General features: G+C 58.3%; 1 protein-coding gene across 1 annotated transcript in view; it reads right to left on the reverse strand.

Moving 5' to 3' along the window:
- The window catches only part of aamp (angio-associated, migratory cell protein), a 108,693-nt gene extending 89,759 nt beyond the window's left edge, over positions 1 to 18,934 (reverse strand). Inside the window, exons 1-3 of the mRNA XM_072468650.1 lie at positions 18,418 to 18,934; positions 17,778 to 17,894; positions 10,405 to 10,524 (exon numbers count right to left, since the gene is read on the reverse strand). Of these exons, the coding sequence (XP_072324751.1) occupies positions 10,405 to 10,524; positions 17,778 to 17,894; positions 18,418 to 18,529 (349 nt within the window). The 5' untranslated portion in view covers positions 18,530 to 18,934. The remainder of the gene's footprint in view (positions 1 to 10,404; positions 10,525 to 17,777; positions 17,895 to 18,417) is intronic.
- Positions 18,935 to 18,988: the final 54 nt, after the last annotated feature.

The following is an 18,988-nucleotide window of genomic DNA, read 5'->3' on the forward strand; positions in this document are numbered from 1 at the left end:
CAGGAATTGTAGAAAGAGCAAATGGGACCTTAAAAGAAAAATTATCTAAATTGACCGAAGAAACTGGATTAAATTGGCTAAAGATATTGCCTTTGGCACTGTTTCACATGAGGGTTACTCCACATTCGCGGTCCGGACTGTCAGCTGCAGAGATAGTCTACGGTCGGCCAATGAGGACTCCCTGGGATGCCCATGAAGAACCCCTAGAGGGAGTAGACCTCCACGTTATGGGAGATAAAATGCTGAGTTATTTGAAGCAATTAACATTTTCTTTGAAGTTTCTCCACTCGCAGGTAAAACAGGCCCATCTCCCAGCAACAGCCGGAACAAAGATCCCTCAATATCCAGTAGTCAAACCAGGAGACTACGTGCTGATAAAGAATTGGGACAGAGAGAAGTTAGGGCAACGCTGGAGCGGCCCTTTTCAAGTATTGCTGACTACACCGACTGCCATTAAACTCGAAGGATGTTCGAGTTGGGTACACCTATCGGATTGTAAGAAGATTGGTTCCAGCCCCAACGAGAACGCAGAATGAGGATCTTCATTATCACATTTGGACTATTTGGACTAATTGGTCTTAATGGCCATTCGGCAGTAGGCGAACGAACTGACAAAGAGCTGCGTGCTAATAGCTTTCTATATATGTCATATATTTATGCTGACAGATTGAATGTAAGTAACTGTTGGCTTTGTACCCGTATCCCCATCCATTCCAAGGAGGGGCTACCTCTCCAATCACTCCCATTCCACTGAGCAGAAACAGTTGAGTGGATACTGCGTCAAAACCGAACACGGGTTCGGTGGAGATATGAAGATCGGCTGGCTATGGGATGACTAGATTTTCAGCCTGGTATCAACCTGGATATCCCCATGTCTCGAATCCCCCTGCCCTTACCATCCCATCGAGCACTGCGCAAGGATCTCTATGTTTTAGTAAATCAGGAGAAGGACCATCAATGGGGCAGAGTAGGTGTAATCTTACAACCGAATGGCAGGGACTGACACCAAACCTCTCCAACAAGGGTATGTTTGTTCTTGATTGGTCCAGGGTGTGGAATAAAACATCAAATAGCTCATGGACGCAAAATTCCCAGGTACCCTGGATGACAATGGCTGAGAATTTTACGGCCTATAACGGGACCTATTTCACATGTGGCACTAAAGCCTACTCCTGGCTTCCCAGAAATTGGACAGGGTCCTGTTATCTAGGATATGTCGTACCCTGCATGCACCACCTACGCTCCCCTAAACAACACTCCTCACGAATCAGGAGGACCATTAGTAAAACCGAGGAGTTCTTTATGATCGCCTTTCCACAATACGGAACAGGCAAGGCAGCAAATGAACTGATCCTTATGGCCTCGGCATTGGAACAACTGTCGAACATAACAGCAGCAGAATCCAGGGCAACCGGACGGGCACTAGCCGAGGTCTCGGCTGAGCTGGTGGCTGTCCGGACTGTGGCATTACAAAATCGAATGGCTCTGGATTATCTGTTAGCCTCGCAGGGAGGAACGTGTGCCATTATAGGTCAGGAATGCTGTACTTATATCCCAGGTGCCTCTGAAAATATTACCAACCTAGCTGACCATATAAGAAGACAGGCGGATCAACTTCAAGAAATTGGCCAAGAATTTCACAATTATAACCCACCAGGTTGGTTAGGTTGGCTGGGACACGGATTGTTCGATTGGATCTTTAAGGCCTTCATATTATTACTATTATTACTATTAGCAATAGGATTGCTTGGATGCTTGTGTCAATGTATTTAAACCCGTCTCCTGAATATCCCTATTTGAACAAATTGAGTGGTTGTCCTGATGGGACAACAGGAGGGAATGTGAAAGTGGACAAACTCAGCAATAGCACTCAGCACTGACCCTCCGAGAGGGCGGCGTCGCCTCAGCACTGACCCTCCGACAGGGCGGCGTCGCCTCAGCACCGACCCTCAGACAGGGCGGCGTCGCCTCAGCACCGACACTCCGACAGGGCGGAGCCCCCTCAGCACTGACCCTCCGACAGGGCGGCGCCTCAGCACCGACCCTCTGACAGGGCGGCGTCGCCTCAGCACTGACCCTCCGACAGGGCGGCGCCCCCTCAGCACTGACCCTCCGACAGGGCGGCGCCCCCTCAGCACTGACCCTCCGACAGGGCGGCGCCCCCTCCGCACCGACCCTCCGACAGGGCGGCGTCGCTTCAGCACTGACCCTCCGACAGGGCGGCGCCCCCTCAGCACTGACCCTCCGACAGGGCGCCTCCTCAGCACTGACCCTCCGACAGGGCGGCGCCCCCTCAGCACTGACCCTCCGACAGGGCGGCGTCGCCTCAGCACTGACCCTCCGACAGGGCGGCGTCGCCTCGGCACCGACCCTCCGACAGGGCGGCGCCTCCTCAGCACCGACCCTCCGACAGGGCGGCGTCGCCTCAGCACTGACCCTCCGACAGGGCGGCGTCGCCTCAGCACTGACCCTCCGACAGGGCGGCGTCGCCTCAGCACCGACCCTCCGACAGGGCGGCGTCGCCTCAGCACTGACCCTCCGACAGGGCGGCGTCGCCTCAGCACCGACCCTCCGACAGGGCGACGCCTCAGCACTGACCCTCCGACAGGGCGGCGTCGCCTCAGCACTGACCCTCCGACAGGGCGGCGGCGCCTCAGCACTGACCCTCCGACAGGGCGGCGCCCCCTCAGCACTGACCCTCCGACAGGGCGGCGTCGCCTCAGCACTGACCCTCCGACAGGGCGGCGCCCCCTCAGCACTGACCCTCCGACAGGGCGGCGTCGCCTCAGCACTGACCCTCCGACAGGGCGGCGGCGCCTCAGCACTGACCCTCCGACAGGGCGGCGTCGCCTCAGCACTGACCCTCCGACAGGGCGGCGTCGCCTCAGCACTGACCCTCCAACAGGGCGGCGTCCCCTCAGCACTGACCCTCCGACAGGGCGGCGTCGCCTCAGCACTGACCCTCCGACAGGGCGGCGTCGCCTCAGCACTGACCCTCCGACAGGGCGGCGTCCCCTCAGCACTGACCCTCCGACAGGGCGGCGTCGCCTCAGCACTGACCCTCCGACAGGGCGGCGTCGCCTCAGCACTGACCCTCCGACAGGGCGGCGTCGCCTCAGCACGGACCCTCCGACAGGGCGGCGCCCCCTCAGCACTGACCCTCCGACAGGGCGGCGCCTCAGCACCGACCCTCCGACAGGGCGGCGTCGCCTCAGCACCGACCCTCCGACAGGGCGGCGTCCCCTCAGCACCGACCCTCCGACAGGGCGGCGCCCCCTCAGCACTGACCCTCCGACAGGGCGGCGCCCCCTCAGCACTGACCCTCCGACAGGGCGGCGCCCCCTCAGCACTGACCCTCCGACAGGGCGACGCCCCCTCAGCACCGACCCTCCGACAGGGCGACGCCCCCTCAGCACTGACCCTCCGACAGGGCGGCGTCGCCTCAGCACCGACCCTCCGACAGGGCGGCGTCGCCTCAGCACTGACCCTCCAACAGGGCGGCGCCCCCTCAGCACCGACCCTCCGACAGGGCGGTGTCGCCTCAGCACCGACCCTCCGACAGGGCGGCGCCCCCTCAGCACTGACCCTCCGACAGGGCGGTGTCGCCTCAGCACCGACCCTCCGACAGGGCGGCGCCCCCTCAGCACTGACCCTCCGACAGGGCGGCGTCGCCTCGGCACCGACCCTCCGACAGGGCGGCGTCGCCTCAGCACTGACCCTCCGACAGGGCGGCGCCTCCTCAGCACCGACCCTCCGACAGGGCGGCGCCCCCTCAGCACTGACCCTCCGACAGGGCGGCGCCCCCTCAGCACTGACCCTCCGACAGGGCGGCGTCGTCTCAGCACTGACCCTCCGACAGGGCGTCGCCCCCTCAGCACTGACCGTCCGACAGGGCGGCGCCTCAGCACCGACCCTCCGACAGGGCGTCGCCTCAGCACCGACCCTCCGACAGGGCGGCGTCGCCTCAGCACTGACCCTCCGACAGGGCGGCGCCCCCTCAGCACCGACCCTCCGACAGGGCGACGCCCCCTCAGCACTGACCCTCCGACAGGGCGGCGTCGCCTCAGCACCGACCCTCCGACAGGGCGGCGTTGCCTCAGCACCGACCCTCCGACAGGGCGGCGTCGCCTCAGCACCGACCCTCCGACAGGGCGGCGTCGCCTCGGCACCGACCCTCCGACAGGGCGGCGCCCCCTCAGCACCGACCCTCCGACAGGGCGGCATCGCCTCAGCACCGACCCTCCGACAGGGCGACGCCCCCTCAGCACCGACCCTCCGACAGGGCGGCGTCGCCTCAGCACTGACCCTCCGACAGGGCGGCGTCGCCTCAGCACCGACCCTCCGACAGGGCGACGCCTCAGCACTGACCCTCCGACAGGGCGGCGTCGCCTCAGCACCGACCCTCCGACAGGGCGGCGCCTCAGCACTGACCCTCCGACAGGGCGGCGCCCCCTCAGCACTGACCCTCCGACAGGGCGGCGTCGCCTCAGCACTGACCCTCCGACAGGGCGGCGCCCCCTCAGCACCGACCCTCCGACAGGGCGGCGTCGCCTCAGCACTGACCCTCCGACAGGGCGGCGGCGCCTCAGCACTGACCCTCCGACAGGGCGGCGTCGCCTCAGCACTGACCCTCCGACAGGGCGGCGTCGCCTCAGCACTGACCCTCCAACAGGGCGGCGTCCCCTCAGCACTGACCCTCCGACAGGGCGGCGTCGCCTCAGCACTGACCCTCCGACAGGGCGGCGCCTCCTCAGCACCGACCCTCCGACAGGGCGGCGTCGCCTCAGCACTGACCCTCCGACAGGGCGGCGCCCCCTCAGCACTGACCCTCCGACAGGGCGGCGCCCCCTCGGCACTGACCGTCCGACAGGGCGGCGTCGCCTCAGCACTGACCTTCCGACAGGGCGGCGCCCCCTCAGCACTGACCCTCCGACAGGGCGGCGTCCCCTCAGCACCGACCCTCCGACAGGGCGGCGTCGCCTCAGCACTGACCCTCCGACAGGGCGGCGTCCCCTCAGCACTGACCCTCCGACAGGGCGGCGTCGCCTCAGCACTGACCCTCCGACAGGGCGGCGTCGCCTCAGCACTGACCCTCCGACAGGGCGGCGTCGCCTCAGCACGGACCCTCCGACAGGGCGGCGCCCCCTCAGCACTGACCCTCCGACAGGGCGGCGCCTCAGCACCGACCCTCCGACAGGGCGGCGTCGCCTCAGCACCGACCCTCCGACAGGGCGGCGTCCCCTCAGCACCGACCCTCCGACAGGGCGGCGCCCCCTCAGCACTGACCCTCCGACAGGGCGGCGCCCCCTCAGCACTGACCCTCCGACAGGGCGGCGCCCCCTCAGCACTGACCCTCCGACAGGGCGACGCCCCCTCAGCACCGACCCTCCGACAGGGCGACGCCCCCTCAGCACTGACCCTCCGACAGGGCGGCGTCGCCTCAGCACCGACCCTCCGACAGGGCGGCGCCCCCTCAGCACCGACCCTCCGACAGGGCGGCGTCGCCTCAGCACCGACCCTCCGACAGGGCGGCGCCCCCTCAGCACTGACCCTCCGACAGGGCGGCGTCGCCTCAGCACTGACCCTCCGACAGGGCGGCGCCTCCTCAGCACCGACCCTCCGACAGGGCGGCGCCCCCTCAGCACTGACCCTCCGACAGGGCGGCGCCCCCTCAGCACCGACCCTCCGACAGGGCGGCGTCGCCTCAGCACCGACCCTCCGACAGGGCGGCGCCTCCTCAGCACCGACCCTCCGACAGGGCGGCGCCCCCTCAGCACTGACCCTCCGACAGGGCGGCGGCGCCTCAGCACGGACCCTCCGACAGGGCGGCGTCGCCTCAGCACCGACCCTCCGACAGGGCGGCGTCGCCTCAGCACCGACCCTCCGACAGGGCGGCGTCGCCTCAGCACTGACCCTCCGACAGGGCGGCGTCGCCTCAGCACTGACCCTCCGACAGGGCGACGCCCCCTCAGCACTGACCCTCCGACAGGGCGACGCCCCCTCAGCACCGACCCTCCGACAGGGCGGCGTCGCCTCAGCACTGACCCTCCGACAGGGCGGCGCCCCCTCAGCACCGACCCTCCGACAGGGCGGCGCCCCCTCAGCACCGACCCTCCGACAGGGCGGCGTCGCCTCAGCACTGACCCTCCGACAGGGCGACGCCCCCTCAGCACGGACCCTCCGACAGGGCGACGCCCCCTCAGCACCGACCCTCCGACAGGGCGACGCCCCCTCAGCACTGACCCTCCGACAGGGCGGCGTCGCCTCAGCACCGACCCTCCGACAGGGCGGCGTCGCCTCAGCACTGACCCTCCGACAGGGCGGCGCCCCCTCAGCACCGACCCTCCGACAGGGCGGCGTCGCCTCAGCACCGACCCTCCGACAGGGCGACGTCGCCTCAGCACCGACCCTCCGACAGGGCGGCGTCGCCTCAGCACCGACCCTCCGACAGGGCGGCGTCGCCTCAGCACTGACCCTCCGACAGGGCGGCGTCGCCTCGGCACCGACCCTCCGACAGGGCGGCGCCCCCTCAGCACCGACCCTCCGACAGGGCGGCGTCGCCTCAGCACCGACCCTCCGACAGGGCGACGCCTCAGCACTGACCCTCCGACAGGGCGGCGTCGCCTCAGCACCGACCCTCCGACAGGGCGGCGCCTCAGCACCGACCCTCCGACAGGGCGGCGTCGCCTCGGCACCGACCCTCCGACAGGGCGGCGTTGCCTCAGCACCGACCCTCCGACAGGGCGGCGCCCCCTCAGCACCGACCCTCCGACAGGGCGGCGGCGCCTCAGCACTGACCCTCCGACAGGGCGGCGTCGCCTCAGCACCGACCCTCCGACAGGGCGGCGTCGCCTCAGCACTGACCCTCCGACAGGGCGGCGTCGCCTCAGCACTGACCCTCCGACAGGGCGGCGGCGCCTCAGCACCGACCCTCCGACAGGGCGGCGTCGCCTCAGCACTGACCCTCCGACAGGGCGGCGTCGCCTCAGCACTGACCCTCCGACAGGGCGACGCCTCAGCACTGACCCTCCGACAGGGCGGCGTCGCCTCAGCACCGACCCTCCGACAGGGCGGCGGCGCCTCAGCACCGACCCTCCGACAGGGCGGCGTCGCCTCAGCACTGACCCTCCGACAGGGCGGCGTCGCCTCAGCACTGACCCTGCGACAGGGCGACGCCTCAGCACTGACCCTCCGACAGGGCGACGCCTCAGCACCGACCCTCCGACAGGGCGGCGTCGCCTCAGCACCGACCCTCCGACAGGGCGGCGTCGCCTCAGCACTGACCCTCCGACAGGGCGGCGTCGCCTCAGCACCGACCCTCCGACAGGGCGGCGCCCCCTCAGCACTGACCCTCCGACAGGGCGGCGTCGCCTCAGCACTGACCCTCCGACAGGGCGGCGGCGCCTCAGCACTGACCCTCCGACAGGGCGGCGGCGCCTCAGCACTGACCCTCCGACAGGGCGGCGTCGTCTCAGCACTGACCCTCCGACAGGGCGGCGCCTCAGCACTGACCCTCCGACAGGGCGGCGTCGCCTCGGCACCGACCCTCCGACAGGGCGGCGTCGCCTCGGCACCGACCCTCCGACAGGGCGGCGCCTCAGCACCGACCCTCCGACAGGGCGGCGTCGCCTCGGCACCGACCCTCCGACAGGGCGGCGCCCCCTCAGCACCGACCCTCCGACAGGGCGGCGCCCCCTCAGCACCGACCCTCCGACAGGGCGGCGCCCCCTCAGCACCGACCCTCCGACAGGGCGGCGTCGCCTCAGCACCGACCCTCCGACAGGGCGGCGTCGCCTCAGCACTGACCCTCCGACAGGGCGGCGTCGCCTCAGCACCGACCCTCCGACAGGGCGGCGCCCCCTCAGCACTGACCCTCCGACAGGGCGGCGTCGCCTCAGCACTGACCCTCCGACAGGGCGGCGCCCCCTCAGCACTGACCCTCCGACAGGGCGGCGTCGCCTCAGCACTGACCCTCCGACAGGGCGCCCCCTCAGCACTGACCCTCCGACAGGGCGGCGCCCCCTCAGCACTGACCCTCCGACAGGGCGGCGTCGCCTCAGCACTGACCCTCCGACAGGGCGGCGCCTCCTCAGCACTGACCCTCCGACAGGGCGGCGCCCCCTCAGCACTGACCCTCCGACAGGGCGGCGCCCCCTCAGCACTGACCCTCCAACAGGGCTGCGTCGCCTCAGCACTGACCCTCCGACAGGGCGGCGTCGCCTCAGCACCGACCCTCCGACAGGGCGGCGTCGCCTCAGCACCGACCCTCCGACAGGGCGGCGCCCCCTCAGCACTGACCCTCCGACAGGGCGGCGCGCCTCAGCACCGACCCTCCGACAGGGCGGCGCGCCTCAGCACCGACCCTCCGACAGGGCGGCGTCGCCTCAGCACCGACCCTCCGACAGGGCGGCGCGCCTCAGCACCGACCCTCCGACAGGGCGGCGTCGCCTCAGCACTGACCCTCCGACAGGGCGGCGCCCCCTCAGCACTGACCCTCCGACAGGGCGGCGTCGCCTCAGCACTGACCCTCCGACAGGGCGGCGTCGCCTCAGCACCGACCCTCCGACAGGGCGTCGCCTCAGCACTGACCCTCCGACAGGGCGGCGTCGCCTCAGCACTGACCCTCCGACAGGGCGTCGCCTCAGCACAGACCCTCCGACAGGGCGGCGTCGCCTCAGCACTGACCCTCCAACAGGGCGGCGTCGCCTCAGCACCGACCCTCCGACAGGGCGTCGCCTCAGCACTGACCCTCCGACAGGGCGGCGTCGCCTCAGCACTGACCCTCCGACAGGGCGGCGTCCCCTCAGCACCGACCCTCCGACAGGGCGGCGTCGCCTCAGCACCGACCCTCCGACAGGGCGGCGCCTCAGCACTGACCCTCCGAGAGGGCGGCGTCGCCTCGGCACCGACCCTCCGACAGCGCGGCGCCTCCTCAGCACCGACCCTCCGACAGGGCGGCGTCGCCTCAGCACCGACCCTCCGACAGGGCGGCGCCCCCTCAGCACCGACCCTCAGACAGGGCGGCGCCTCCTCAGTATGAAAGTGTACAAACTCAGCAATAGCATGATGGGAAAAATAGCCAACTTATGTAACCAAGTGTGAGACAGCTGTGTCAGCTAAGTGCCAAGATCAGACCCTGACAAACTAGACAAAGCTAAGAATCCACATAATTGTATCATACAAGGCCAGAAGAGAGAAAATAGTGCGTGACCTTAGTAAAACCTGATAACAAAGCCACGATCTAGGAATGTCCTAATAACACAACTTCCTCATGACCTAGGTCCATCTGCGTCAAGGCATCATGAGGGCAGAGGTGAAAAACAAAATAGGAACACGTCTTAAATCCTCTAAAGACAAAATACTGCAAATAAGCCGAGTCAGGGTCTTTCCATGACAACACATTTGATCAGAAGTTATGACTGTATTGACATTTTTGAACAAGGTCTGTTTTTGTAAAATGATACAGCTTTTGTATAAATATTGAACGTTTTCTCCATGTCTTTGCGAGCTTGAGAAAGAATGAGCAGGTTTACCTTAACAGCTCTCTCTCTCTCTAACCTGTAGCCATCTGCATGCAGACTTTGGTCAATAAAGACAAAGTTAGTTTTATCGAAACCAAGGTGTAAAGTTGTTTTTTTTCACAGTCTTGAAGTAGGAAAGATTTTAAAAGACGACAGCACTGACCCTCCGACAGGGCGGCGCCCCCTCAGCACTGACCCTCCGACAGGGCGGCGCCCCCTCAGCACCGACAGTGCCGTGCTCCCTCAGCACCAACCCTCCGACAGTGCCGCGCTCCCTGAGTAATGGTCCTCTGATACTCCCTCACTAATTTCACTCAAGTACTAGCCAGGGTATGGCGCTTTGGGAATGGTGTATGAACCCAAGACTTTATGAATCAGGGGTGTGTGAGAGCAAGCGAGCAAGACCGCACGAGCACCAGAGCACGCAAGGACGAGGGTGGGCACGAGTGAGCAAGTGCTACCCACTGAGGGAGTGCTGCGCACAGGGCCACTGTCCAATCCCATGCTTCATTTGTGCTGGTGTTCTGTGGATGATAACAGTGGCCTGTTTGCAGCAACCATCAAACAGAATGGGTGGAAAATATGCTACAGACCGCAATGCAGTTCCTCAATGCAGAATCATCCAAATCTCAGAGCACAACATGAGCCCCTTCATCCCACTGCGCCTGGGCTTTCTTTGAAAGTGCGACGAAATGTATTCCTTCCCCATAGCCGCGTAAATCTTTCCTTCTTCAAGTATTTATATAATTCCTGAGTTGCTGCTGAAGCTTCTCCGCCCCCCCCATCAGAAACAGAATTACATATGAACATGCAAGTGAGCAGGAGGAGTCACCGCTTCTGGATTGTGTGCTCTGAACTGGTGTGTAATCTGCGAGTAAGTTACCTGTACATTCCAGCAACACTTCGCCATCAGTCACCCTCCACACAAAGGCCATATCATCCTCTCCGCCAGTCACCGCCAAAGAGTTACTCTTCGGATCCAGACTCAAGCAGAACACAGCCTCTAGAAAGAAGAAGAGCATTTCATTCAACAGCTGGCCGAGCCCCCACAATCCTCCCCTCCCGCTAGGTTGCTGATTGGGGCTCGAGCTCCACAGACACTGACCGTTGTCTTTCTCACTCAACTGACCACGATTCGAGTACGAGATCAGACAGTGGGCTGTTGAATTCTGCACAGCATCACAGTTAAATCAGATTCCGCCCTCACCCTGTCTGTGGAAGTGACGGAATAGACTGCGGAATTCCCTTGTTATTGCTGAACAAGCCAGACCCCAGAGTGGTGCCTGACTCAACGATCATAAGCCAATTTCACCTACCCTGCACATTGTGGGGGTGAGACCCATGCAAACATGGGGAGAATGTGCAAACTCCACGTGGACAGTGACCCGGGGCCTTAGTGCGGTAGTGCTAACCACTGTACCACCATGCCTCTCTGCCTAGAGAGAGAGACCCAGTAATGAATTACTGGTGCTGTGTAAATATTGTTTTTAAAAAATTAATTTCCGGTACCCAATTATTTTTCCCCCAATAAAGGGGCAATTTAGCGTGGCCAATCCACCTAACCTGCAAATCTTTGGGTTGTGGGGGTGAAACCCACGCAGACACGGGGAGAATGTCACGTGGACAGTAACCCAGGGCCGGGATCGAACCCGGGTCCTCGGCGCCGGAGGCAGCAGTGCTAACCACTGCGTCTCTGTGCCGCCAAAACATTGTTGCAAATAAAGTTACTTTCTGTTTGACTTGTGCTGGATTCTCTGTGGCCCTCGCAAAAATTACCCAAGTCAAGGAATTATTGTCACTTTAACAAAGGTACACCTCTGATGTGGAATTACAAACGGAGGTTCAGAAACAAACACACTGGGTGGCTGCCTCCAATTCAGAACTTTCACAGCAGCTCACACACAAAGAAGCTGCTCTTCGGAGCTTGCCCCGCAGACGCACCACTCCTTAAAATCCTTTCCCCTTCCACCTCGCCTTCCAATGTCCTCAAACCCCTCGTTGAACTCGAGTTCATAGATTATCATAGAATTTACAGTGCAGAAGGAGTTCTCCAAACATAAAAATCTTTCATGTTTTCTATTTTTCCTCTATTTTTTACTCAATGAAATCGTGGCTGATCTGTTACAATCCTCAACTCCACTTTCTGCCTGATCCCCATAACCCTAAATTCCCTTAGTGATTAAAAATCTGTCTCTCTCGGCCTTGAACATACTGAACGACCCACCCCCTCGACAGCCTCTATGCGGTAAAGAATTCCACAGATTCACAACCATCGGAGAGATTCATAGAACATAGAAAAACACAGCACAGAACAGGCCCTTCGGCCCACTATGCTGTGCCGAACCTTTGTCGTAGATTAATCATAGATTATCATAGAATTTACAGTGCAGAAGGAGGCCATTCGGCCCATTGAGTCTGCACCGGCTCTTGGAAAGAGCACCCTACCCAAGGTCCACACCTCCACCCTATCCCCATAACCCAGTAACCCCACCCAACACTAAGGGCAATTTTGGACACTAAGGGCAATTTATCATGGCCAATCCACCTAACCTGCACATCTTTGGACTGTGGGAGGAAACCGGAGCACCCGGAGGAAACCCACGCACAAACGGGGAGGATGTGCAGACTCCGCACAGACAGTGACCCAAGCCGGAATCGAACCTGGGACCCTGGTGCTATGAAGCAGTTGTGCTATCCACAATGCTACCGTGCTGCCCTTAAGAACAAATTAATCTGCACTATATCATTCTACCGTAATCCATGTACCTATCCAATAGCTGCTTGAAGGTCCCGAATGTTTCCGACTCAACTACTTCCACAGGCAGTGCATTCCATGCCCCCACTACTCTCTGGGTAAAGAATCTACCTCTGACATCCCCCCTAAATTTTCCATCATTCACCTTAAATTTATGTCCCCTTGTAATGGTCTGTTCCATCCGGGGAAAAAGTCTCTGACTGTCTACTCTATCTATTCCCCTGATCATCTTATAAACCTCTATCAAGTCGCCCCGCATCCTTCTCCGTTCTAATGAGAAAAGGCCTAGCACCCTCAACCTTTCCTCGTAAGACCTACTCTCCATTCCAGGCAACATCCTGGTAAATCTCCTTTGCACCTTTTCCAAAGCTTCCACATCCTTCCTAAAATGAGGCGACCAGAACTGTACACAGTACTCCAAATGTGGCCTTACCAAAGTTTTGTACAGCTGCATCATCACCTCACGGCTCTTAAATTCAATCCCTCTGTTAATGAACGCTCGCACACCATAGGCCTTCTTCACAGCTCTATCCACTTGTGTGGCAACTTTCAAAGATGTATGAACATAGACCCCAAGATCTCTCTGCTCCTCCACATTGCCAAGAACCCTACCGTTAACCCTGTATTCCGCATTCATATTTGTCCTTCCAAAATGGACAACCTCACACTTCTCAGGGTTAAACTCCATCTGCCACTTCTCAGCCCAGCTCTGCATCCTATCTATGTCTCTTTGCAGCCGACAACAGCCCTCCTCACTATCCACAACTCCACCAATCTTCGTATCGTCTGCAAATTTACTGACCCACCCTTCAACTCCCACATCCAAGTCATTAATGAAAATCACAAACAGCAGAGGACCCAGAACTGATCCCTGCGGTACACCACTGGTAACTGGGATCCAGGCTGAATATTTGCCATCCACCACCACTCTCTGACTTCTATCGGTTAGCCAGTTCGTTATCCAACTGGCCAAATTTCCCACTATCCCATGCCTCCTTACTTTCTGCATAAGCCTACCATGGAGAACCTTATCAAATGCCTTACTAAAATCCATGTACACTACATCCACTGCTTTACCTTCATCCACATGCTTGGTCACCTCCTCAAAGAATTCAATACGACCTGTAAGGCAAGACCTACCCCTCACAGATCCGTGCTGACCATCGCTAATCAAGCAGTGTCTTTCCAGATGCTCAAAAGTCCTATCCTCAGTACTCTTTCCATTACTTTGCCTACCACCGAAGTAAGACTAACTGGCCTGTAATTCCCAGGGTTATCCCTATTCCCTTTTTTGAACAATGGCACGACATTCGCCACTCTCCAATCCCCTGGTACCACCCCTGTTGACAGTGAGGACGAAAAGGTAATTGCCAACGGCTCTGCAATTTCATCTCTTGCTTCCCATAGAATCCTTGGATATATCCCGTCAGGCCCGGGGGCCTTGTCTATCCTCAAGTTTTTCAAAATGCCCAACACATCTTCCTTCCTAACAAGTATTTCCTCGAGCTTACCAGTCTGTTTCACACTGTCCTCTCCAACAATATCGCCCCTCTCATTTGTAAATACTGAAGAAAAGTACTCATTCAAGACCTCTCCTATCTCTTCAGACTCAATACAAAATCTCCCGCTACTGTCCTTGATCGGACCTACCCTCGCTCTAGTCATTCTCATATTTCTCACATATGTGCAAAAGGCCTTGGGGTTTTCCTTGATCCTACCCGGCAAAGATTGTTCATGCTCTCTCTTAGCTCTCTTAATCCCTTTCTTCAGTTCCCTCCTGGCTATCTTGTATCCCTCCAATGCCCTGTCTGAACCTTGTTTCCTCAGCCTTACATAAGTCTCCTTTTTCCTCTTAACAAGACATTCAACCTCTCTTGTCAACCATGGTTCCCTCACTCGACCATCTCTTCCCTGCCTGACAGGGACATACATATCAAGGACACGTAGTACCTGTTCCTTGAACAAGTTCCACATTTCACTTGTGTCCTTCCCTGACAGCCTATGTTCCCAACTTATGTACTTCAATTCTTGTCTAACAACATCGTATTTACCCTTCCCCCAATTGTAAACCTTGCCCTGTTGCACGCACCTATCCCTCTCCATTACTAAAGTGAAAGTCACAGAATTGGGGTCACTATCTCCAAAATGCTCCCCCACTAACAAATCTATCACTTGCCCTGGTTCATTACCAAGTACCAAATCCAATATTTCCCCTCCTCTGGTCGGACAATCTACATACTGTGTTAGAAAAGCTTCCTGGACACACTGCACAAACACCACCCCATCCAAACTATTTGATCTAAAGAGTTTCCACTCTTTAACGCCAGATCACGTGGGTGCGCATGTGCAGAACGATGCGCATGCGTGCCAATGATCGGGCACGCTGTGCAGTGTGGCCGCTTTTTTTTTTTAAACGGTCGTAGCTTTTTGTTTTACAAGTTCGGGGGGATTTTATTCATTTAATTTTTATCTTTTTCAATTATTTTATTCATTTTTTTTTTTTACAAGTTCGGGGGGGGGGTTTATTGGATACAATTTTACAGGAAATAAAATGCAGAACTTTGGACAGATGGAGACTCCACACTTTCCGACACCGGAAGGCTTCACCTTCATCCAACAGGTTCCATTGGAGGAGCGAGTACGAGGGCCAAAGGGACCCAAAACCATTTCCTCCATTTTTGTCAGCAGCAAACAAGGTAAGAGAAAATGGTGGGTCGCGCAGGGCGGCCGGCGTGGGTCGCGAAGGTTGGCCGGCGTGGGTCGCAAAGGTCGGCTGGCGTGGGTCGCGAAGGTCGGCCGGCGTGAGTCGCGAAGGTCGGCCGGTGTGGGTAGCGAAGGTCGGCCGGCGTGGGTCGCGAAGGTCGGCCGGCGTGGGTCGCGAAGGTCGGCCGGCGTGGGTCGCGAAGGTCGGCCGGCGTGGGTCGCGAAGGTCGGCCGGCGTGGGTCGCGAAGGTCGGCCGGCGGGGTCGCGAAGGTCAGCCGGCGTGGGTCGCGAAGGTCGGCCGGCGTGGGTCGCGAAGGTCGGCCGGCGTGGGTCGCGAAGGTCGGCCGGCGTGGGTCGCGAAGGTCGGTCGGGTTGGGTTCCGAAGGTTGGCCGGCTGGTAAAAATGGGTCTCCGGAAAAAAGGTTTGAAGAACATTGGTCTAACTGGTACCTTGTGTAGTTTTAGCAAGGCTTCCCTATTTTTATAATCCGTTCCATTTGAAAGAAAGGCCAACATTCCATTTACCTTCCCAATTGCCTGCTGAGCTTGCTGCACGCTAGCTTTTAGTGATTGAGACATGAGGACCCGCACATCCCTCTGTGCTGCAGCTTTTTGTGAATTAGGCACGAGGACACCCAGACCCCTCAGTGCTGCAGCTTTCTGCAGCCTCTCTCCATTTAAATAATACTCAGCTCCTTTATTCTTCCTACCAAAGTGCTAACTTCACACTTTCCTACATTATATTCCATCTGCCAAGTTTTTACCCACTCACTTAATCTGACTATATCCCTCTGTAAACTCTTGGTGTCGTCCTCACCACTTGCCTCCCCACTTACTTTCTGTCATCTGCAAACTTGCCAATGGTGTATTCACCTCCCTCGTCCAAGTCATTTATATTGTAAATAATTGTGGCTCCAGCACTAATCCCTGTGGCACTCCACTAGTTACAGGTTGCCATCCCGAAAATGATCCTCGTATCCCAAATCTCTATCTTCCATCAGTTAGCCAATCCTCTCTCCATGCCAATATACTACTGCCAACACCATGGGCTCTTATCTTATAAAGTAGCCTTTTGTGTGGTTACCTACTTTGTGAAAATGCACATTTTCCCCGTGTCTGCGTGGGTTTCATAGGGCTTGCAGGGCACATGATAAATACACAATGTAAATACGTACATAGACACAGACATTGGGTGAAGCATACGGAGTGTAGGACTACTCGTAGAGAAGATGTGAGAAGAGATCAGTTCAGTCCATAAGAGGGTCATTCAGGAGTCTGGCAACAGCGGGGAAGAATCTGTTTTTGAATCTGTTTGTGCGTGTTCTGACTTTTGTATCTCCTGCACGATGGAAGAAGTTGGAAGAGTGAGTAAGCAGGGTGGGAGGGACCTGTGATTATGCTGCCCGCTTTCCCAAGGCAGTGGGAGGTGTAGACAGAGTCAATGGATGAGCAGCATCGCAGCACAGTGGTTAGCACTGTTACTTCACAACACCAGGAACCCGAGTTCGATTCCCGGCTTGGGTCACTGTCTGTGCGGAGTCTGCACATTCTCCCCGAGACTGCGTGGGTTTCCTCCGGGTGCTCCGGTTTCCTCCCACAAGTCCTGAAAGACGTGCTTGTTCGGTGAATTGGACATTCTGAATTCTCTCTCCGTGTACCCGAACATGCGCCGGAATGAGGCGACCACGGGTTTTTCACAGTAATTTCATTGCAGTGTTAATGTAAGCCTACTGGAGACACTAATAAAGATTATGTATTTACATTGCGTATTTATGTATGTCCTATGTTTTTTCACGTATGGAACGATCTGTCTGGACTGTATACAGAATGTAAACACTGGTTCCCCTTCAACTACCCGGCTCGTTACCACCTCTTCCCGTACCAGCCTCCCCGAACAGGCGCTGGAATGTTACGACTAGGGGCTTTTCACAGTAACTTCATTTGAAGCCTACTTGTGACAATAAGCGATTTTCATTCATTTCATTTTTCAAAGAATTCTAATAAATTTATCAGGCAGGATTTCCTTCATGAAGCCATGCTGACTCTGCGTGATTATATTATAGAACATAGAACATAGAACGATACAGCGCAGTACAGGCCCTTCGGCCCACGATGTTGCACCGAAACAAAAGCCATCTAACCTACACTATGCCATTATCATCCATATGTTTATCTAATAAACTTTTAAATGCCCTCAATGTTGGCATTATGGATTTCTAAATGCTCTATTACATTCTTTATAATGGACTCTAACATTTTCCCATTGACAGAAGTTACGTTAACTGGCCTGGAGTTACTTGCTTTTTGCTCCCTTCCTTTTTTGAATAAAGGTGCAACATTGACATGTTTCCAATCCTCTGGGACTTCTCCAGAATTGAAGGATTCTTGGAAGATTACCACCAGTGCATCCACTATCTCTGTAGCGACTTCCTTTAATATCCTGGGATGCAATCAATCAGGTCCTGGGGACTTATCGGCCTTTAATCCTAACCCATTATTTTCCACGAGTAAGCTGAATGGTTTACCCCATCTCCTCAATCTTGGGAGAAGCCAGCAGATAAGAAATAGGAGCAATTCTGCTGGATTAACTGGGGAGTATGAGGACAAGGATGCTGAACGCAGCCCAGAAATGCAATTTCTGGCTCCTTGCCAGAGTGCCTTACTGTGCCAAAAATCCTCAACACCTTTGCTAAAGAAATGCTTTCACCCCCAATGGAGTCCCTGCCAAAGTTACCCCAGCTCCCCCACCCACCCCGAGTGCGATGATTCCGTGCCGCAAGCAAAAATTTTCAGTTACTTGTGTGTCTGGAGAAGGTCAGGTCACTGTCATCTCGGACCACCTCCATGCTCTCATCATCCTCAGTCTCCCATCCCCCGTCATCATCGTCTTCGTCCACCTCATGCTCAAGGTCATCTGGCCAGAGAGGGATCAAGAAAGGGAAAAGCAGGTCAGTGCAGCTATTCAAATCATCATAACCAAACCAGTACACCCTCCATCAGTCCATACCAATCCTCCCAGGAAATTAGTAATGGATAAGGAGTGGAAGGGGGAAGGAGAGGGGCGTGAGAGGGTCAGGATGGGAGTGATTGGGGCAGGCAACTGGAGGGGAGGGGTGGGGTGATCAGGGGGTGAGTGGGATATGTGGGATATCTCCCTCACCCCACCTCACTCCCCGGTCCCTCACCGCCCAGTCTCTCACCCCTCTGGACCCTCACACCTCGTCCCTGACCCTCACTCCCTAGACCCTCACCCTCCATTCATCTCCTCACCCCTCAGACCCTCACCCTCCCAGTCCCCCGTCTCCTGGTCCCTCGCCCGCCCGGTCCCTCTCCCTCCGGTCCCTCTCCCTCCGGTCCCTCTCCCTCCGGTCCCTCTCCCTCCGGTCCCTCTCCCCCCCGGTCCCTCTTCCTCCGGTCCCTCTTCCCCCTGTCCTCACCCTCCTCCTCCTCCTCCTCTCCCTGCTGCTGGTTCGGGTTCAGTTCGATCACTTCCACAATCTCCTCGCCTTCGTGCAGTTCCAGCTGGGGAGGCAGCTCCTGCTCCGCCATCTAGTCACACTGACCAACTGGTTAACAGGGTTACACTGGCCCACTGGTTATCCAGGTTACACTGACCAATTGCTTAACCGGGTTACACTGACCCACTGGTTAATCAGGTTACACTGACCAACTGCTTAACCGGGTTTCTCTGGCCAACTGGTTAACCGGGCTACACTGGCCCACTGGTTAACCGGGTTACTCTGCCCAAGTGGTTAATTGGGTTACTCTGATCCACTGGTTAACCGGGTTACTCTGCCCAAGTGGTTAACTGGGTTACTCTGACCCACTGGTTAACCGGGTTACACTGGTTAACCGGGTTACTCTGACCCACTGGTTAACCGGGTTACTTTAACCAGGCCCGTTTCACGCAGGCGCCGAACCCAGCCGAAGCATCAGCACACGCCGGAAGTGATCGCTGATTGGCCGCCCAGTCCACCAATCGGGAATGCGAACCTGACGTCACAGATG

The sequence above is a fragment of the Scyliorhinus torazame genome, chromosome 2 (genome assembly GCF_047496885.1).
Source record: "Scyliorhinus torazame isolate Kashiwa2021f chromosome 2, sScyTor2.1, whole genome shotgun sequence".
Taxonomy (NCBI): domain Eukaryota; kingdom Metazoa; phylum Chordata; class Chondrichthyes; order Carcharhiniformes; family Scyliorhinidae; genus Scyliorhinus; species Scyliorhinus torazame.